Source organism: Oncorhynchus keta, unplaced genomic scaffold (assembly GCF_023373465.1).
Source record: "Oncorhynchus keta strain PuntledgeMale-10-30-2019 unplaced genomic scaffold, Oket_V2 Un_contig_363_pilon_pilon, whole genome shotgun sequence".
In the NCBI taxonomy this organism is placed as follows: domain Eukaryota; kingdom Metazoa; phylum Chordata; class Actinopteri; order Salmoniformes; family Salmonidae; genus Oncorhynchus; species Oncorhynchus keta.
The window spans coordinates 69,029-87,233 of record NW_026287348.1 but is presented as its reverse complement, the minus strand read 5'-3'; the positions used below and the strand labels follow the sequence as shown (position 1 = coordinate 87,233).

At 44.4% G+C, this 18,205-nt stretch overlaps 1 protein-coding gene across 1 annotated transcript in view; it reads right to left on the bottom strand.

Moving 5' to 3' along the window:
• Nucleotides 1-18,205, bottom strand: part of zgc:158766 (uncharacterized protein LOC100009641 homolog) — an 85,535-nt gene that overhangs the window by 50,669 nt on the left and 16,661 nt on the right. The window contains 2 exon segments of the mRNA XM_052508472.1: nt 8,098-9,499; nt 17,728-17,925. Of these exon segments, the coding sequence (XP_052364432.1) occupies nt 8,098-9,499; nt 17,728-17,925 (1,600 nt within the window).

Here is an 18,205-nt window from a genome sequence, read left to right as displayed (position 1 = left end):
CTAGCCTCTCTCCTCCCCTCCCAGCCTGTTCCCTCCTCCCATCATAGCCCCTCCCAGCTTAGCCTTCTCCCTTCCCAGCCTAGCCTCTCCCTCCCCTCCCAGCCTGTTCCCTCCCTCCCATCATAGCCCCTCCCAGCTTAGCCTCTCCCTTCCCAGCCTAGCCTCTCTCCTCCCCTCCCAGCCTGTTTCCTCCCCTCTCATTATAGCCCCTCCCAGCTTAGCCTCTCCCTTCCCAGCCTAGCCCCCTTTTGTCCTCAGGCACTAAATGTAGTACTTCCTGTGTGACTGGCTGTGGCTGTGCGGACAGTAATTCTGTTTGCAGCAAACTTCCTACATTGCTTTGTTTTGTCAGGAAGTTATAAATGTAGAGCAAAGCCTCTCCTGCATTGTACCCAGTGTTAAGCCTGGGTTGTATACGGCGTTTCACAGCCTTCTACGCCATCAATGCAGCCAGGACCTGGCCACACATTTCTGTCTGTCGGAGAACCAAACGGTCTGGACTAGCAAGTATAGGACGCATCCCAAATGGTACCCTATTACCTACATATACACTGAGTGTACAAAGCATTGAAATCACATGGGGGACATGAATGACTGTACGCTTGTAATGACTGTACGTTTGTTTATTCCATGTGTTACTCTGTGTTGTTGTTGTTTGTGTCACACTGCTTTGCTTTATCTTGGCCAGGTCGCAGTTGTAAATGAGAACTTGTTTTCAACTATCCTACCTGGTTAAATAAAGGTGTTCTCAACTAGCCTACCTGGTTAAATAAAGGTGTTCTCAACTAGCCTACCTGGTTAAATAAAGGTGTTCTCAACTAGCCTACCTGGTTAAATAAAGGTGTTCTCAACTAGCCTACCTGGTTAAATAAAGGTGTTCTCAACTAGCCTACCTGGTTAAATAAAGGTGAAATAATACATCTATAAATAAAAAAAATGAAGCAATGGTCACCACAGCCATTACCATCTCACATGGTGGATGGGGGTAATTCCATCCCTTCTCAAAGTGAGGGAGGGTTTTGTTTTCAGAATAAAGTCCTGAAAAAAGTCAGTTGGTTCACTGGTTCTCATGTTACTCAGGTGAATGGACCTTACATGAGGACAGGTTAAGGGGGTTTCCCCTGCATTCAGGCCCAGTGGAGGAGGGGGGCACAATGTATTCTATTGTACAGGAGGCAACTCATATGTCTGGGACCAGAGTCGAGCACAGCCCAGTGCCACATTTACTGGAAGGTCATCTCACTGTGTGAACCTAGTGCCACTGTGTGTGTGAACCTAGTGCCACTGTGTGTGTGAACCTAGTGCCACTGTGTGTGTGAACCTAGTGCCACTGTGTGTGTGAACCTAGTGCCACTGTGTGTGTGAACCTAGCGCCACTGTGTGTGTGAACCTAGCGCCACTGTGTGTGTGAACCTAGTGCCACTGTGTGTGTGAACCTAGTGCCACTGTGTGTGTGAACCTAGCGCCACTGTGTGTGTGAACCTAGTGCCACTGTGTGTGTGAACCTAGTGCCACTGTGTGTGTGAACCTAGTGCCACTGTGTGTGTGAACCTAGTGCCACTGTGTGTGTGAACCTAGCGCCACTGTGTGTGTGAACCTAGCGCCACTGTGTGTGTGAACCTAGCGCCACTGTGTGTGTGAACCTAGCGCCACTGTGTGTGTGAACCTAGCGCCACTGTGTGTGTGAACCTAGCGCCACTGTGTGTGTGAACCTAGCGCCACTGTGTGTGTGAACCTAGCGCCACTGTGTGTGTGAACCTAGTGCCACTGTGTGTGTGAACCTAGTGCCACTGTGTGTGTGAACCTAGTGCCACTGTGTGTGTGAACCTAGTGCCACTGTGTGTGTGAACCTAGTGCCACTGTGTGTGTGAACCTAGTGCCACTGTGTGTGTGAACCTAGTGCCACTGTGTGTGTGAACCTAGCGCCACTGTGTGTGTGAACCTAGTGCCACTGTGTGTGTGAACCTAGCGCCACTGTGTGTGTGAACCTAGCGCCACTGTGTGTGTGAACCTAGTGCCACTGTGTGTGTGAACCTAGTGCCACTGTGTGTGTGAACCTAGTGCCACTGTGTGTGTGAACCTAGCGCCACTGTGTGTGTGAACCTAGCGCCACTGTGTGTGTGAACCTAGCGCCACTGTGTGTGTGAACCTAGCGCCACTGTGTGTGTGAACCTAGTGCCACTGTGTGTGTGAACCTAGCGCCACTGTGTGTGTATGAACCTACCGCCACTGTGTGTGTGTGTGTGTGTGTGTGTGTGTGTGTGTGTGTGTGTGTGTGTGTGTGTGTGTGAACCTAGCGCCACTGTGTGTGTGTGTGTGTGTGTGTGTGTGTGTGTGTGTGTGTGTGTGTGTGTGTGTGTGTGTGTGTGTGTGTGTGTGTGTGTGTGTGTGTGTGTGTGTGTGTGTGTGTGTGTGTGTGTGTGTGTGTGTGTGTGTGTGTGTGTGTGTGTGTGTGTGTGTGGTGCTATGTTTTCAGTGGCACCACGTCTGAGCTGTTCCAGGGATGGGCCATACCTGTTTTAATAACATATGAAAGGCATCTACTCACAAACAGAACCCCCTCCCCCACCATGGTGCTATGTTTTCAAAATCAGCACATAGAACTACAAGCTGTCTCCTTTATCAACAGTGAGTCCAAACAAACACAGGCCTGTAACCCTCATGTCAGATCCCTATTACTGCAGGTCATAATTACTCACTGAAACCACAACATTAAACCTGTCTGGAAACAAACCGTGTTTTCAAGCCCGGAGGCCACACCATTTGATACAGTGAGAGAGAAGCCGGTGTTATGATTCAATCTCTATTGGACCCAATGCCAGGGCTCTAGTGTTTGTCCAAACTGAAGACAACGCTTGAGTTGAGAAATCTAATCACCAACGCAGTGTCACAAAACTTAGCTGTCTTGTTTAGACTTTTACTGCCTTTGTTGATGTTACATTCTAAAACCAACATGCAAACTGGTAGAAATGGTGTGTTTTCAAAGGAAAAACTGGTTGAAAATATGTCTTTTCAAAGGCTCTATGGTTGATATGATAATTTAATTTTTAATGGTGCAGTTTTCAGTGGACTCAATGGTGCTAGTTCCAACCAACTGAGCTATCAGTACACCTGACCTCACTGGCTCTATTTCAATCAATACAGAAGCTCTAGGAAAACCCATAACCTTGGTCTATGCAGCATCTTAGTGCAAGCAGGCGTCACTACAGTCCCTGGTTTGAATCCAGACTGTATCACATCCAGCCGTGAGTCCCATAGGGCGGCGCACAACTGTCCCAGTGTCGTCCAGGTTTGGCCGGGGTAGGCCGCCATTGTAAATAAGAATTTGTTCTTAACTGACTTGCCTAGTTAAATAAAGGTAAAATAAAATGTGGATCACTACATACCAGACTCCAGGAGTCAAACCCATAACCTCTGGTCTATGCAGCCCATGTGGATCACTACATACCAGACTCCAGGAGTCAAACCCATAACCTTGGTCTATGCAGCCCATGTGGATCACTACATACCAGACTCCAGGAGTCAAACCCATAACCTTGGTCTATGCAGCCCATGTGGGATCACTACATACCAGACTCCAGGAGTCAAACCCATAACCTTGGTCTATGCAGCCCATGTGGATCACTACATACCAGACTCCAGGAGTCAAACCCATAACCTTGGTCTATGCAGCCCATGTGGATCTCTACATACCAGACTCCAGGAGTCAAACCAGACTCCAGGAGTAACCTTGGTCTATGCAGCCCATGTGGATCACTACATACAGACTCCAGGAGTCAAACCCATAACCTTGGTCTATGCAGCCCATGTGGATCACTACATACCAGACTCCAGGAGTCAAACCCATAACCTTGGTCTATGCAGCCCATGTGGATCTCTACATACCAGACTCCAGGAGTCAAACCCATAACCTTGGTCTATGCAGCCCATGTGGGATCACTACATACCAGACTCCAGGAGTCAAACCCATAACCTTGGGTTGCAGCCCATGTGGGATCACTACATACCAGACTCCAGGAGTCAAACCCATAACCTTGGGTTGCAGCCCATGTGGATCACTACATACCAGACTCCAGGAGTCAAACCCATAACCTTGGTCTATGCAGCCCATGTGGAATCACTTACATACCAGTTGCTCCAGGAGTCAAACCCAGAACCTTGGTTTTCCCATGTGGATCACTACATACCAGACTCCAGGAGTCAAACCCATAACCTTGGTCTATGCAGCCACATAAAGTTTTTAGGATCAAAAAATGTTTTGCACATGCAGAAGAATGCAGGAGTCAAACTCCCCAAACCTCTGGTGCTAAGCCCATGTAAAGGAGTCATACCCAGGAAGACTCCAGGAGTGTGATCGGTCTGCCAAAGGTGGATCAACATAAGACTGGAGTAAACCCATAACCTTGGTCTGAATGGGGATTCATTTAGAAAGTAAACCCATTTGTCTGAATGGGATCACTACATACCAGACTCCAGGAGTCAAACCCATAACTTTGGTCTATGCAGGGCATGTGTCACTAGATACCAGACTCCAGGAGTCAAACCCATAACCTTGGTCTATACAGCCCATGTAAATACCAGGGAGTCAAACTCAAACCTTGGTCTGAATACTTGATTGGACTCCTGGAGTCAAACCCATAACCTTGGTCTCTACAGCCCATGTGGGATCATACCAGACTCCAGGAGTCAAACCTGACCTTGGTCTATGCAGCCCATGTGGATCACTACATAAAGGACTCCAGGAGTCAAACTATAACCTTGGTCTATGCAGCCCATGTGGATCACTACATACCAGACTCCAGGAGTCAAACCCATAACCTTGGTCTATGCAGCCCATGTGGATCACTACATACCAGACTCCAGGAGTCAAACCCATAACCTTGGTCTATACACCCATGTGGATCACTACATACCAGACTCCAGGAGTCAAACCCATAACCTTGGTCTATGCAGCCCATGTGGATCTATCTACATACCAGACTCCAGGAGTCAAACCCATAACCTTGGTCTATAATCAGCCCATGTGGATCTCTACATACCAGACTCCAGGAGTCAAACCCATAACCTTGGTCTATGCAGCCCATGTGGATCACTACATACCAGACTCCAGGAGTCAAACCCATAACCTTGGTCTATGCAGCCCATGTGGGATCACTACATACCAGACTCCAGGAGTCAAACCCATAACCTTGGTCTATCAGCCCATGTGGATCACTACAACCAGACTCCAGGAGTCAAACCCATAACCTTGGTCTTGCAGCCCATGTGGATCACTAATACCAGACTCCAGGAGTCAAACCCATAACCTTGGTCTATGCAGCCCATGTGGGATCATTACATACCAGACTCCAGGAGTCAAACCCATAACCTTGTTATTATCTATACAGCCCATGTGGATCACTACATACCAGACTCCAGGAGTCAAACCCATAACCTTGGTCTATGCAGCCCATGTGGGATCACTACATACCAGACTCCAGGAGTCAAACCCATAACCTTGGTCTATGCAGCCCATGTTATCATTACATACAGACTCACAGGAGTCAAACCCATAACCTTCTAATCAGCCCATGTTATACTAATCAGTCAGGATCTTACTATACAATCAGTCCATGTGGATACTACATGACTAAGTCAAACATAACCTTTCTATGCAGCCCATGTTTTCATCTACATACCAGACAGAGAAAATGTTGGTCTAACAGTCCATGTTATCACTAAATACAGGTGTCAAACCATAACCTTGGTCTATGCAGCCATGTTATCCTACATAAGACTCCAGGAGTCAAACCCATAACTGGTCTAAAGCTACTCAACAAAGTACTGTAAACTAATCTGAATGTGGATTTTACATACCAGAAGGATCACATGTTGGTGAAATGTCACATGTTATTCTAAATAAGTGTTTTTACTTTGGTCTATGCAGCCCATGTGTGTGTAGATACCAGACCAAGTCACATTTTAGATTACAGCTGTAAATGTGGAAAAAGTCAATACTGTGGATCACTACATACCATTGACTCCAGGAGTCAAACCCATAACCTTGGTCTATGCAGCCCATGTTATCACTACATACCAGACTCCAGGAGTCAAACCCAAACCTTGGTCTATGCAGCCCATGTGGGATCAAATCCAGACTCTATAATACCCATAACCTATAATCAGCCCATGTTATCACTACATACCAGACTCCAGGAGTCAAACCATGTTATCTAAAGCCCATGTTATCACTAATCAGTCCATGTTAAACCTAATCAGTCACTAATCAGTCACATGTTATACTATTATCTAATCAGTCACATGTTATACTAATCAGTCAGATGTTACCTTTATCTAATCAGTCTCCATGTTATTAATCAAAGTCACATGTTATTACTAATCAGAGAAGAATCACATGTTATGCAATCAGTCACATGTTATAGGAGTCAATCAGTCACATGTTATTCTAACAGTCACATGTTATACTTTTATTAATCAGTCACATGTTATAACCCATAATCAGTCACATGTTATACATGTTATCACTAATCAGTCACATGTTATACTAATCAGTCACATGTTATACTAATCAGTATCAATCTAAATCACATGTTATATAATCAGTCACATGATCAAACTAACCAGGTCACATGTTATACTGGGATCATTACAATCAGTCACATGTTAAACTAATACAGTGGTTATACTAATCAGTCACTGTTATTCTAATCAGTCACATGTTATTCTAATCAGTCACATGTTATACTAATCAGTCACATGTTATTCTAATCAGTCACATGTTATACTAATCAGTCACATGTTATACTAATCAGTCACATGTTATACTAATCAGTCACATGTTATACTAATCAGTCACATGTTATACTATCATCTAATCAGTCACATGTTATACTAATCAGTCACATGTTATACTCTAATCAGTCACATGTTATACTAATCAGTCACATGTTATACTATTATAATCAGTCACATGTTATTCTAATCAGTCACATGTTATACTATTATCTAATCAGTCACATGTTATTCTAATCAGTCACATGTTATACTAATCAGTCACATGTTATACTAATCAGTCACATGTTATTCTAATCAGTCACATGTTATACTAATCAGTCACATGTTATTCTAATCAGTCACATGTTATACTATCATCTAATCAGTCACATGTTATTCTAATCAGTCACATGTTATACTAGTCAATCAGTCACATGTTATACTAATCAGTCACATGTTATACTAATCAGTCACATGTTATACAATCAGTCACATGTTATACTCTAATCAGTCACATGTTATATCACTAATCAGTCACATGTTATACTATTAATCTTATTCTAATCAGTCACATGTTATACTAATCACTCACATGTTATTCTAATCAGTCACATGTTATACTAATCAGTCACATGTTATACTAATCTAATCAGTTACATGTTATACTAATCAGTCACATGTTATACTAATCAGTCACATGTTATACTAATCAGTCACATGTTATACTAATCAGTCACATGTTATTCTAATCAGTCACATGTTATACTAATCAGTCACATGTTATACTAATCAGTCACATGTTATACTAATCAGTCACATGTTATTCTAATCAGTTACATGTTATACTAATCAGTCACATGTTATTCTAATCAGTTACATGTTATACTAATCAGTCACATGTTATTCTAATCAGTCACATGTTATACTAATCAGTCACATGTTATTCTAATCAGTCACATGTTATACTAATCAGTCACATGCTATTCTAATCAGTCACATGCTATTCTAATCAGTCACATGTTATTCTAATCAGTCACATGCTATTCTAATCAGTCACATGCTATTCTAATCAGTCACATGTTATTCTAATCAGTCACATGTTATTCTAATCAGTTACATGTTATTCTAATCAGTTACATGTTATTCTAATCAGTCACATGCTATTCTAATCAGTCACATGCTATTCTAATCAGTCACATGCTATTCTAATCAGTCACATGTTATTCTAATCAGTCACATGCTATTCTAATCAGTCACATGTTATTCTAATCAGTCACCTGTTATTCTAATCAGTCACATGTTATACTAATCAGGTTTTTCTACCTGTCTCCTCTCTAACACTGCTCCTCCTGTCTGAGCTGGAGAAGGCAGCCTCCAGGTCCAGCCGTCCGAAGCGCAGGGCATATCCGTTCATCAGTTTCTTTGGTGAGAAGACTCCACTGCTGGCCGAGCCCCCGGAGGAGGAGCGCGCCCGGTGCCCTTTGACCTGGGCTGCCTTGTTAGTCCTCTCCAGAGACTTGGAGCGCCTCTCAGCCCGGGTCTCCAGGGCCCCAGCGTTCCTCAGACCCCTCTGGAGGTACAGGAGAGGCATGCTGGGAGAGAGTCGGGGGGAGTCGGGGTCTCCACCCAGCCATGCCCTGGTCCCCCCTAGCCTGAGCCCACGGAGCCCCTGCTCTCTCTGGGTGGTGGGGGTGGAGGGGCTGGTACCAGGGGTCGAAGTTGGAGATGAGGCATCTTCTCTGGGGCTGAGTGGGCTGAGACCTGGGCATGCAGGACTGTGCTCTGGTCCCTCCTCCAGGATGGACTCAGAGCTAGAGCCCAGGTTCATGGGATTCTGCAGGGCCTCCATGTAGGACTTCCGGAACAGTCTCCGGGTCTCGAAGGACACAGAGTCCCTGGCGTGGCGGGGCCGGCGAGGGTTGGGGTTACTGAGGTCGGTGCTGAACGACAGGGTCCTGGTCCTCTCTCTGGTCCCACCATGGCCCTCCTCCCCCTCCCACTGGCCCTCCCCCGGACCACCACCACCCTCCCCAGTCAGCCTGTCTGTCTGTGGGCTGCAGGAGTGAGAGTCAAGAGCTGCTCTCAGGCTGTGGTTGTGGTTGTGGCTCTCCATCCGGTGAAGTCCCGGGTTGGGATCCTGTTGGGACCTGCAACTAGTGCTGCTGGGGTCCATTACATGTACCCGCCTGCTCAGGATAGCAGGCTCTGAGAAGGTAGAGTCTGCCCCCTGGGAGTGTAGTGATTCGTGGGAGCTGCGGTGGGAGTCCAGGGTCCCTGTGGATCCACTGGTACTGCAGGCGCTGAGCTGGCCACGGAAGCCCGTGCTGTCGCCCCGCGTCTGCATGATGGTGTCTGCCGTGCTGCTGACGAACAGAGGATTCACCACGTTCTTCCACGGCGTCCGGAACACGACGGTGCCGGTGGTGAGCAACCAGTTCTGCAGCGGATGGAGGTTGCGCTCGCGCGTCACATTCTGCAGGAAGTCAGCGGTGAAGACACTGCCGTACATGCTCTCCGGGATGGGGATCTCTGCGATGGCCTGGCCACTGGCCGACAGACATTTTATGACCAGCTTGGCAGCCTTGCGGCCCAGAGGAACCACCTGTAGGTAGAAGTCTCCCTGCTTCAGACGGACCTTATGGAGCGGGGCGAGCTGTAAGACCACCTTCTCGTTGATGCAGAAGGGCCAACCCTCATGATAGAACAGCCGGCCGTGGAAACGCACCTGTCGAGGAAGACAATACTTTATTAACCCATACCAGACTGAAATGTGTCTTCTGCTGTATCCAACTCCTCTGATATACACGTACATACACTTTACAGATGTAAACTCTTAATTTGTCACAGCAAAAGAATCCTGAAGCAACAGGATTTGAACGTTTAGTCCATAATGTTGCTTGATCGGTGGTTAGGCTATTAGCTGGCCAAAAGTAGGTTACATTTAAATTGCAATACTGTTAATATAATCATGTGTAAGTGTGGGTTTTTCAGCAAATTTAGGTAAATCAGGAAAATTATCAGCAACAAAAGAGTGATCAAATGATGACCCTACATCTGTAGATTATCTGGAGCAGGGTGAAACCACAGGGCTTCCCTAGGCATAGAGAAATGGACAACAGATTAGAGAGACTGGAGCAGGGTGAAACCACAGTGCTGCACCAGGTATAGAGAGACTGGAGCAGTGTGAAACCACAGGGCTGCACAAGTATAGAGAGATGGACAATAGATTAGAGAGACTGGAGCAGTGTGAAACCACAGGGCTGCACCCGGTATAGAGAGATGGACAACAGATTAGAGAGACTGGAGCAGTGTGAAACCACAGTGCTGCACCAGGTATAGAGAGATGGACAACAGATTAGAGAGACTGGAGCAGTGTGAAACCACAGTGCTGCACCAGGTATAGAGAGATGGACTGCTAACTGTCTGTATCAGTGTGCCTCCAGCCAGCCCAACCACTCACTGGACCAACATGATCACTTGGCTACGCATGCCTCTCTCTAATATCAATATGCCTCATCCATTACTGTCCTGGTTAGTGATTACTGTCTTATTTCACTATAGAGCCTCGAGCCCTGCTCAATATGCCTTAACCAGCCATGTTGTTCCACCTCCTACATATGCGATGACATCACCTGGTTTAAACGTCTCTAGAGAATATATCTCTCTCATCATTACTCAATGCCTAGGTTTACCTCCAATGTACTCACATCCTACCTTACCCTTGTCTGTACACTATGCCTTGAATCTATGCTATCGTGCCCAGAAACCTGCCCCTTTTACTCTCTGTTCGGAACGTGCCAGACAGCAAGTTCGTTTAGCCTTTAGCCGTACCCTTATCCTACTTCTCCTCTGTTCCTCTGGTGATGTCGAGGTTAATCCAGATCCTGCAGTGCCTATCTCCATTTCCACTCCTCAGGTGATCTCATTTGTTGACTTCTGTAACCGTAAAAGCCTTGGTTTCATGCATGTTAACATTAGAAGCCTACTCCCTAAGATTGTTTTACTCACTGCTTTAGCACACTCTGCCAACCCGGATGTCTTAGCCGTGTCTGAATCCTGGCTTAGGAAAACCACCAAAAACCCTGAAATCTCCATCCCTAACTATAACATTTTCCGCCAAGATAGAACTGCCAAAGGGGGCGGTGTTGCAATCTACTGCAAAGATATGTCTTACTATCCAGGTCTGTACCCAAACAATTCAAGCTTCTACTTCTAAAAAAATCACCTTTCCAGAAACAAGTCTCTCACCATTGCCACTTGCTATAGACCACCCTCTGCCCACAGCTGTGCCCTCAACAGCATATGTGAATTGATTGCCCCCATCTATCTTCTGAGCTCATCCTACTCGTTGACCTAAACTGGGACATGCTTAACACCCCGGCCATCCTACAATCTAAGCTTGATGCCCTCAATCTCACACAAATTATCAATGAACCTACCAGGTACAACCCCAAATCTGTAAACACGGGCACCCTCATCCTAACTAACTCGCATTCCAAATATACCTCTGCTGTTTTCAATCAAGATCTCAGCAATCCCTGCCTCATTGCCTGCATCCGTAATGGGTCTGCAATCAAATGACCAATCCTCATCACTGTCAAACACTCTCTAAAACACTTCTGCGAGCAGGCCTTTCTAATCGACCTGGCCGGGGTATCCTGGAATGACATTGACCTCATCCCGTCAGTAGAGGATGCCTGGTAATTCTTTAAAAGTGCCTTCCTTACCATCTTAAATAAGCATGCTCCGTTCAAAAAATGTAGAACTAGGAATAGATATAGTCATTGGTTCACTCCAGACCTGTCTTCCCTTGACCAGCACAAAAACATTCTGTGGCGTTCTGCATTAGCATCGAATAGCCCCCGTGATATGCAACTTTTCAGGGAAGTTAGGAACAAATGTACACAGGCAGTTAGGAAAGCTAAGGCTAGCTTTTTCAAACAGAAATGTGCATCCTGTAGCACAAACTCCCAAAAGTTCTGGGACACTGTAAAGTCCATGGAGAATAAGATAACCTCCTCCCAGCTGTCCACTGCTCTGAGGCTAGGACACCCTATCACCACCGATAAATCCACTATAATTGAGGATTTCAATAAGCATTTCTCTACGGCTGGCCATACTTTCCACCTGGCTACCCCTACCCCGGTCAACTGCCCGGCACCCTCCAAAGCAACCCGCCCAAGCCCCCACCATTTCTCCTTCACCCAAATCCAGATAGCTGATGTTCTGAAAGAGCTGCAAAATCTGGACCCCTACAAATCAGCTGGGCTAGACAATCTGGACTAGACAATCTGGACCCTCTCTTTCTAAAATTATCTGCCGAAATTGTTGCAACCCCTATTACTAGCCTGTTCAACCTCTCTTTCATATTGTCTGAGATTCCCAAAGATTGGAAAGCTGCCACAGTCATCTCCCTCTTCAAAGGGGGTGACACACTAGACCCAAACTGATACAGACCCTGCCTTTCTAAGGTCTTCGAAAGCCAAGTCAACAAACAGATTACCAACCATTTCAAATCCCACCGTACATTCTCCGCTATGCAATCTGGTTTCAGAGCTGGTCATGTGTGCACCTCAGCCACGCTCAAGGTCCTAAACGATATCATAACCGCCATCGATAAGAGACATTACTGTGCAGCCGTATTCATCGACCTGGTCAAGGCTTTCGACTCTTGTCAATCACCACATTCTTATTGGCAGACTCGACAGCCTTGGTTTCTCAAATGATTGCCTCGCCTGTTTTACCAACTACTTCTCTGATAGAGTTCAGTGTGTTTTGGAGGGCCTGTTGTCCGGACCTCTGGCAGTCTCTATGGGGGTGCCACAGGGTTCAATTCTCGGGCCGACTCTCTTTTCTGTACACATCAATGATGTTCGTCTTGCTGCTGGTGATTCTCTGATCCACCTCTACGCAGACGACACCATTCTGTATACTTCTGGCCCCTCTTTGGACACTGTGCTAACTAACCTCCAGACGAGCTTCAATGCCATACAACTCTCCTCCAACTGCTCTTAAATGCAAGTATAACTAAATGCATGCTTTTCAATCGATCACGACCCTCACCTGCCCGCCCGTCCAGCATCACTACTCTGGACGGCTCTGACTTAGAATACGTGGACAACTACAAATACCTAGGTGTCTGGTTAGACTGTAAACTCTCCTTCCAGACTCACATTAAGCATCTCCAATCCAAAATTAAATCTAGAATTGGCTTCCTATATCGCAACAAAGCCTCCTTCACTCATGCTGCCAAACATACCCTCGTAAAACTGACCATCCTACCGATCCTCGACTTCGGCGATGTCATCTATAAAATAGCCTCCAACACTCTACTCAACAAATTGGATGCAGTCTATCACAGTGCCATCCATTTGTCACCAAAGCCCCATACACTACCTACCGCTGCGACCTGTATGCTCTCATTGGTTGGCCCTCGCTTCATACTCGTCGCCAAACCCACTGGCTACAGGTTATCTACAAGTCTATACTAGGTAGAGCCCCGCCCTATCTCAGCTCGCTGGTCACCATAGCAGCACTCACTCGTAGCAAGCGCTCCAGCAGGTGTATCTCACTGTTCACCCCCAAAGCCAATTCCTCCTTTGGTCGCCTTTCCTTCCAGTTCTCTGCTGCCAATGACTGGAACGAACTGCAAAAATCACTGAAGCTGGAGACTCACATCTCCCTCACTAGCTTTAAGAACCAGCTGTCAGAGCAGCTCACAGATCACTGCACCTGTACATAGCCCATCTGCATCTGTAAACAGCCCATCTATCTTCCTCATCCCCATACTGTATTTATTTATTTATTTATCTTGCTTCTTTGCACCTCAGTATCTCTACTTGCACATTCATCTTCTACCATTCCAGTGCTTAATTGCTATATTGTAATTACTTCGCCACAATGGCCTATTTATTGCCTAACTCGCTTACCTCATTTGCACTCACTGTATATAGACTTTTTGTTTTCCTTTTTTCTATTGTGTTTTGAATATTCCATGTGTAACTCTGTGTTGTTGTATGTGTCGAACTGCTTTGCTTTATCTTGGCCAGGTTGCAGTTGCAAATGAGAACTTGTTCTCAACTAGTCTACCTGGTTAAATAAAGGTGAAATAAACATACACTCCACAGATGTAAGCTCTTAAAATAATCCTGCAGCGACAGGATTTGAACATTTTAGTGTTTATTATTTTTTATAAATTAGCAAAAAATTCTCATAACCTGTTTTTGGCTTTGTCATTATGGTATTGCTTGTCGATTGATGAGGATTAAAAAAAAAAAAATTTCAGAATAAGGCTGTAACGTAACCAAATGTGTAAAACGTCCAGAGGTCTGAATACTTCCTGAATGCAGTGTAAAAGGCTCAAACATACATTCCACTTTTAAAGAGAGGCACCCTCTTTTCATAGCACTTGAGTGAATCATCGTTCTCATTTCAACGTCATTCCAATGAGCTGATTCCTCAGACTCCTGGAGGCTAGCGAAACCTGCCCGTTCAGGCCCGGTTACTAAGCAACCACAACCCAAACTCCAAACTATGACACTGTCGTACAAAGAGCTCTTAACAGTAGAGAAACAGTACTCAGGGGTTGTGTCCCAAATTGCACTATATCGTACAGTGCACTACTTTTGACCAGAGCCTTATGGTCAAAAGTAGTGCACTAAATAGGGAATAGTACAACATTTTTTTGTCTATTTCCCATTGGCTTAACTGCTGTAAAAGTGAAGGAAAAGCATTGAAATAGCCAGTGTTGCCTGCCGACTGATCATATTGCTGTTGACACAAAGCCTCTCACACACGGGGAGTTTTTCTCAGTGGCCAACCAGGCTTAGATAGTGATGTTCATATAATGTTTACGTACCCTACATTACTCATCTCATATGTATATGTATATACTGTACTCTATATCATCTACTGTATCTTTATGTAATACATGTATCACTAGCCACTTTAAACTATGCCACTTTGTTTACATACTCATCTCATATGTCTATACTGTACTCGATACCATCTACTGCATCTTGCCTATGCCGTTCTGTACCATCACTCATTCATATATCTTTATGTACATATTCTTTATCCCTTTACACTTGTGTCTATAAGGTAGTAGTTTTGGAATTGTTAGGTTAGATTACTCGTTGGTTATCACTGCATTGTCGGAACTAGAATCACAAGCGTTTCGCTACACTCGCATGAACATCTGCTAACCATGTGTATGTGACAAATACATTTGGTTTGATTTTATTTGAGGTAAAACTATGAGGCTATGAGGCTATGAGGCTATCCATCACAGTGTAATCACAGCAGATGAATACAGAGGAATAGGGTGTGTGGCTATGAGGCTATGAGGCTATCCATCACAGTGTAATCACAGCAGATGAATACAGAGGAATAAGGTTTCAGGGCCTTTGGTCATGGAGACATGGAGCCCTCTCTAACCCACAGCAATTAAAGCTGCTGGGAGAGCCAGGATTAGATTACAACCTGGACCCCTGAGCCCAGGGATGGTAGCTAGGCTCTCAGGCAGACCACAGTTTCCTCTCTGTTTCGGTCTCTTTTCAGAGCAGGAGGGCCGGGTGTCTGTCCCAAATGACATCCTATTCCCCATATAGTACACTACTTTTGACCTGGTAGTGCATTATGTAGGCCATAAGGTGCGATTTGGGGCTCAACCTCTGTCTCCTTCCAGAGTTTTCTCTCTGTTTCTGTATGGCTCCAGAGCAGAATGGCTGCATGGCTTTCTGTCTGATTTCTATGAACAATGATCCATTCTGTTTCTCTCTGTTGTTCCCCCTCACCCTCTCAGCAGAGGTATTTCACACTCATCTCTCTCTCTCTCTCCCTCTATATATATATATATATTCACATTATTTCTCCCTCTCTCTCTCTCTCTCTCTCTCTCTCTCTCTCTCTCTCTCTCCCTCTATATATATATATATATATATATATATATATATATATATATTCACATTATTTCTCTCTCTCTCTCTCTCTCTCTCTCTCTCTCTCTCTCTATATATATATATATATATATATATATATATATATATATATATTATATATATATATATTGTCACATTATCTCTCTCTATATATATATATACAGTGCCTTGCGAAAGTATTCGGCCCCCTTGAACTTTGCGACCTTTTGCCACATTTCAGGCATCAAACATAAAGATATAAAACTGTATTTTTTTGTGAAGAATCAACAACAAGTGGGACACAATCATGAAGTGGAACGACATTTATTGGATATTTCAAACTTTTTTAACAAATCAAAAACTGAAAAATTGGGCGTGCAAAATTATTTATTATAACTGCTCTCTGATTCCATCCACCACTCTTAGTTTTTCGTAACATTATCTCTCTCTATATATATATTTGTTTTCTTCACATTATCTCTCTCTCTCTCTCTCTATATATATATATATATCTATATATTTTGTAACATTATCTCTCTCTCTATATATATTTTTTTTCACATTATCTCTCTCTCTCTCTATACATATATATTTTCACATTACCTCTCTCTCTCTATATATATTTTTCACATTATCTCTCTCTCTATATATTTTTTTCTTCACATTATCTCTTCTCCTCTCTCTCTCTCTCTCTATATATAGTCACATTATCTCTCTCTCTAGATATATATATATATTTTCACATTATCTCTCTCTCTATATATATTTTTCCACATTATCTCTCTCTCTATATACATATATTTTCTTCTCTCTCTCTCTCTCTCTCTCTCTCTCTCACACACACACTCACACTCACACACACACACACACACACACACACACACACACACACACACACACACACACACACACACACACACACACACACACATTGCCAAAGCTAGTGAGGTAGATAATATACAAAAGTTAAATAAAAAATAAAAATGAATAGTAACCATTAAAACATACAGAAGTTTCACAACAATAAAGGCTCTCTCTCTCTATATATATTTTCACATTATCTCTCTCTCTCTCCATTCTCTCTCCTGTCTTGTTTGTTGTCTGTCATCAGGTGGTGCCTATTCTGTGTTGTAATGGTGTCTATAATGGTGTGTATTAGTGTGCTGTGTTGTTATGGTGTCTATAATGGTGTGTATTAGTGGTCTGTGTTGTAATGATGTCTATAATGGTGTGTATTAGTGTTCTGTGTTGTAATGGTGTCTATAATGGTGTGTATTAGTGTTCTGTGTTGTAATGGTGTCTATAATGGTGTGTATTAGTGTTCTGTGTTGTAATGGTGTCTATAATGGTGTGTATTAGTTTTCTGTGTTGTAATGGTGTCTATAATGGTGTGTATTAGTGTTCTGTGTTGTAATGGTGTCTATAATGGTGTGTATTAGTGTTCTGTGTTGTAATGGTGTCTATAATGGTGTGTATTAGTGTTCTGTGTTGTAATGGTGTCTATAATGGTGTGTATTAGTGTTCTGTGTTGTAATGGTGTCTGTAATGGTGTGTATTAGTGTTCTGTGTTGTAATGGTGTCTATAATGGTGTGTATCTGTGTTTAGATTAGAGCTGATTAAAATAGTAATAGTAACCATGATGGGAGTCTTTTGGCCAGACTTTATAGTCTCTTGTCTTTCTGCTCCACTTTATAGTTGATCTTTGGGTTCAGTTTATTTCCTTCCTCTCTGTCTTTTCTCAGCCTTATAGCCCCATGATGTCTCTTCAGTGAGACTAAAGTCAGAAGAGATCAAGGTTCACATAGAGCATCTCACTCCAAAGCTCCAATAGTTCTACAGGAAAGGGAAGCTGCCTGTGTTACGTTTCCAAAGCATTCATATTCACTTCAAAACTTCCTGAACTCTGTTGCTCTGTGGAGTACTCTCTCTCTCCCCCTCCCCCTCTCTCCCTCTCTCCTCCCTCCCTCCCTCCCTCTCTCTCTCTCTCTCTCTCTCTCTCTCTCCCTCCTCTCACCATACCACCCCTCCACTCACACAAGTCTCTTGTTGGATGCTCTGCAGGATCCTCTTGGCAGGAAGTAAGAAGTCGATGAGGCATCGGAGTCCGTCCCCACGGTACTGTCTCTCCACCACGCTGAACAGCTGCCACAGGACGGTGGACGCGGTGGCACTGAATGGAGGGTACAGTGCAGACAGGGTGCTCTGGATACAACTGTCCAGGGACTCAGAGTCCTGTAGGGGCAGAGGAGAGGAGGGGGAGGAGGGGAGAGGTGGATTAGATACAGTCCTTTCTGGGGAGAGGAGAGGAGGGGAGAGGTGGATTAGATACAGTCCTTTCTAGGGAGAGGAGAGGAGGGGAGAGGTGGATTAGATACAGTCCTTTCTAGGGAGAGGAGAGGAGGAGAGAGGTGGGTTAGATATAGTCCTTTCTGGGGAGAGGAGAGGAGGAGAGAGGTGGATTAGATACAGTCCTTTCTAGGGAGAAGAGAGGAGGGGAGAGGTGGATTAGATA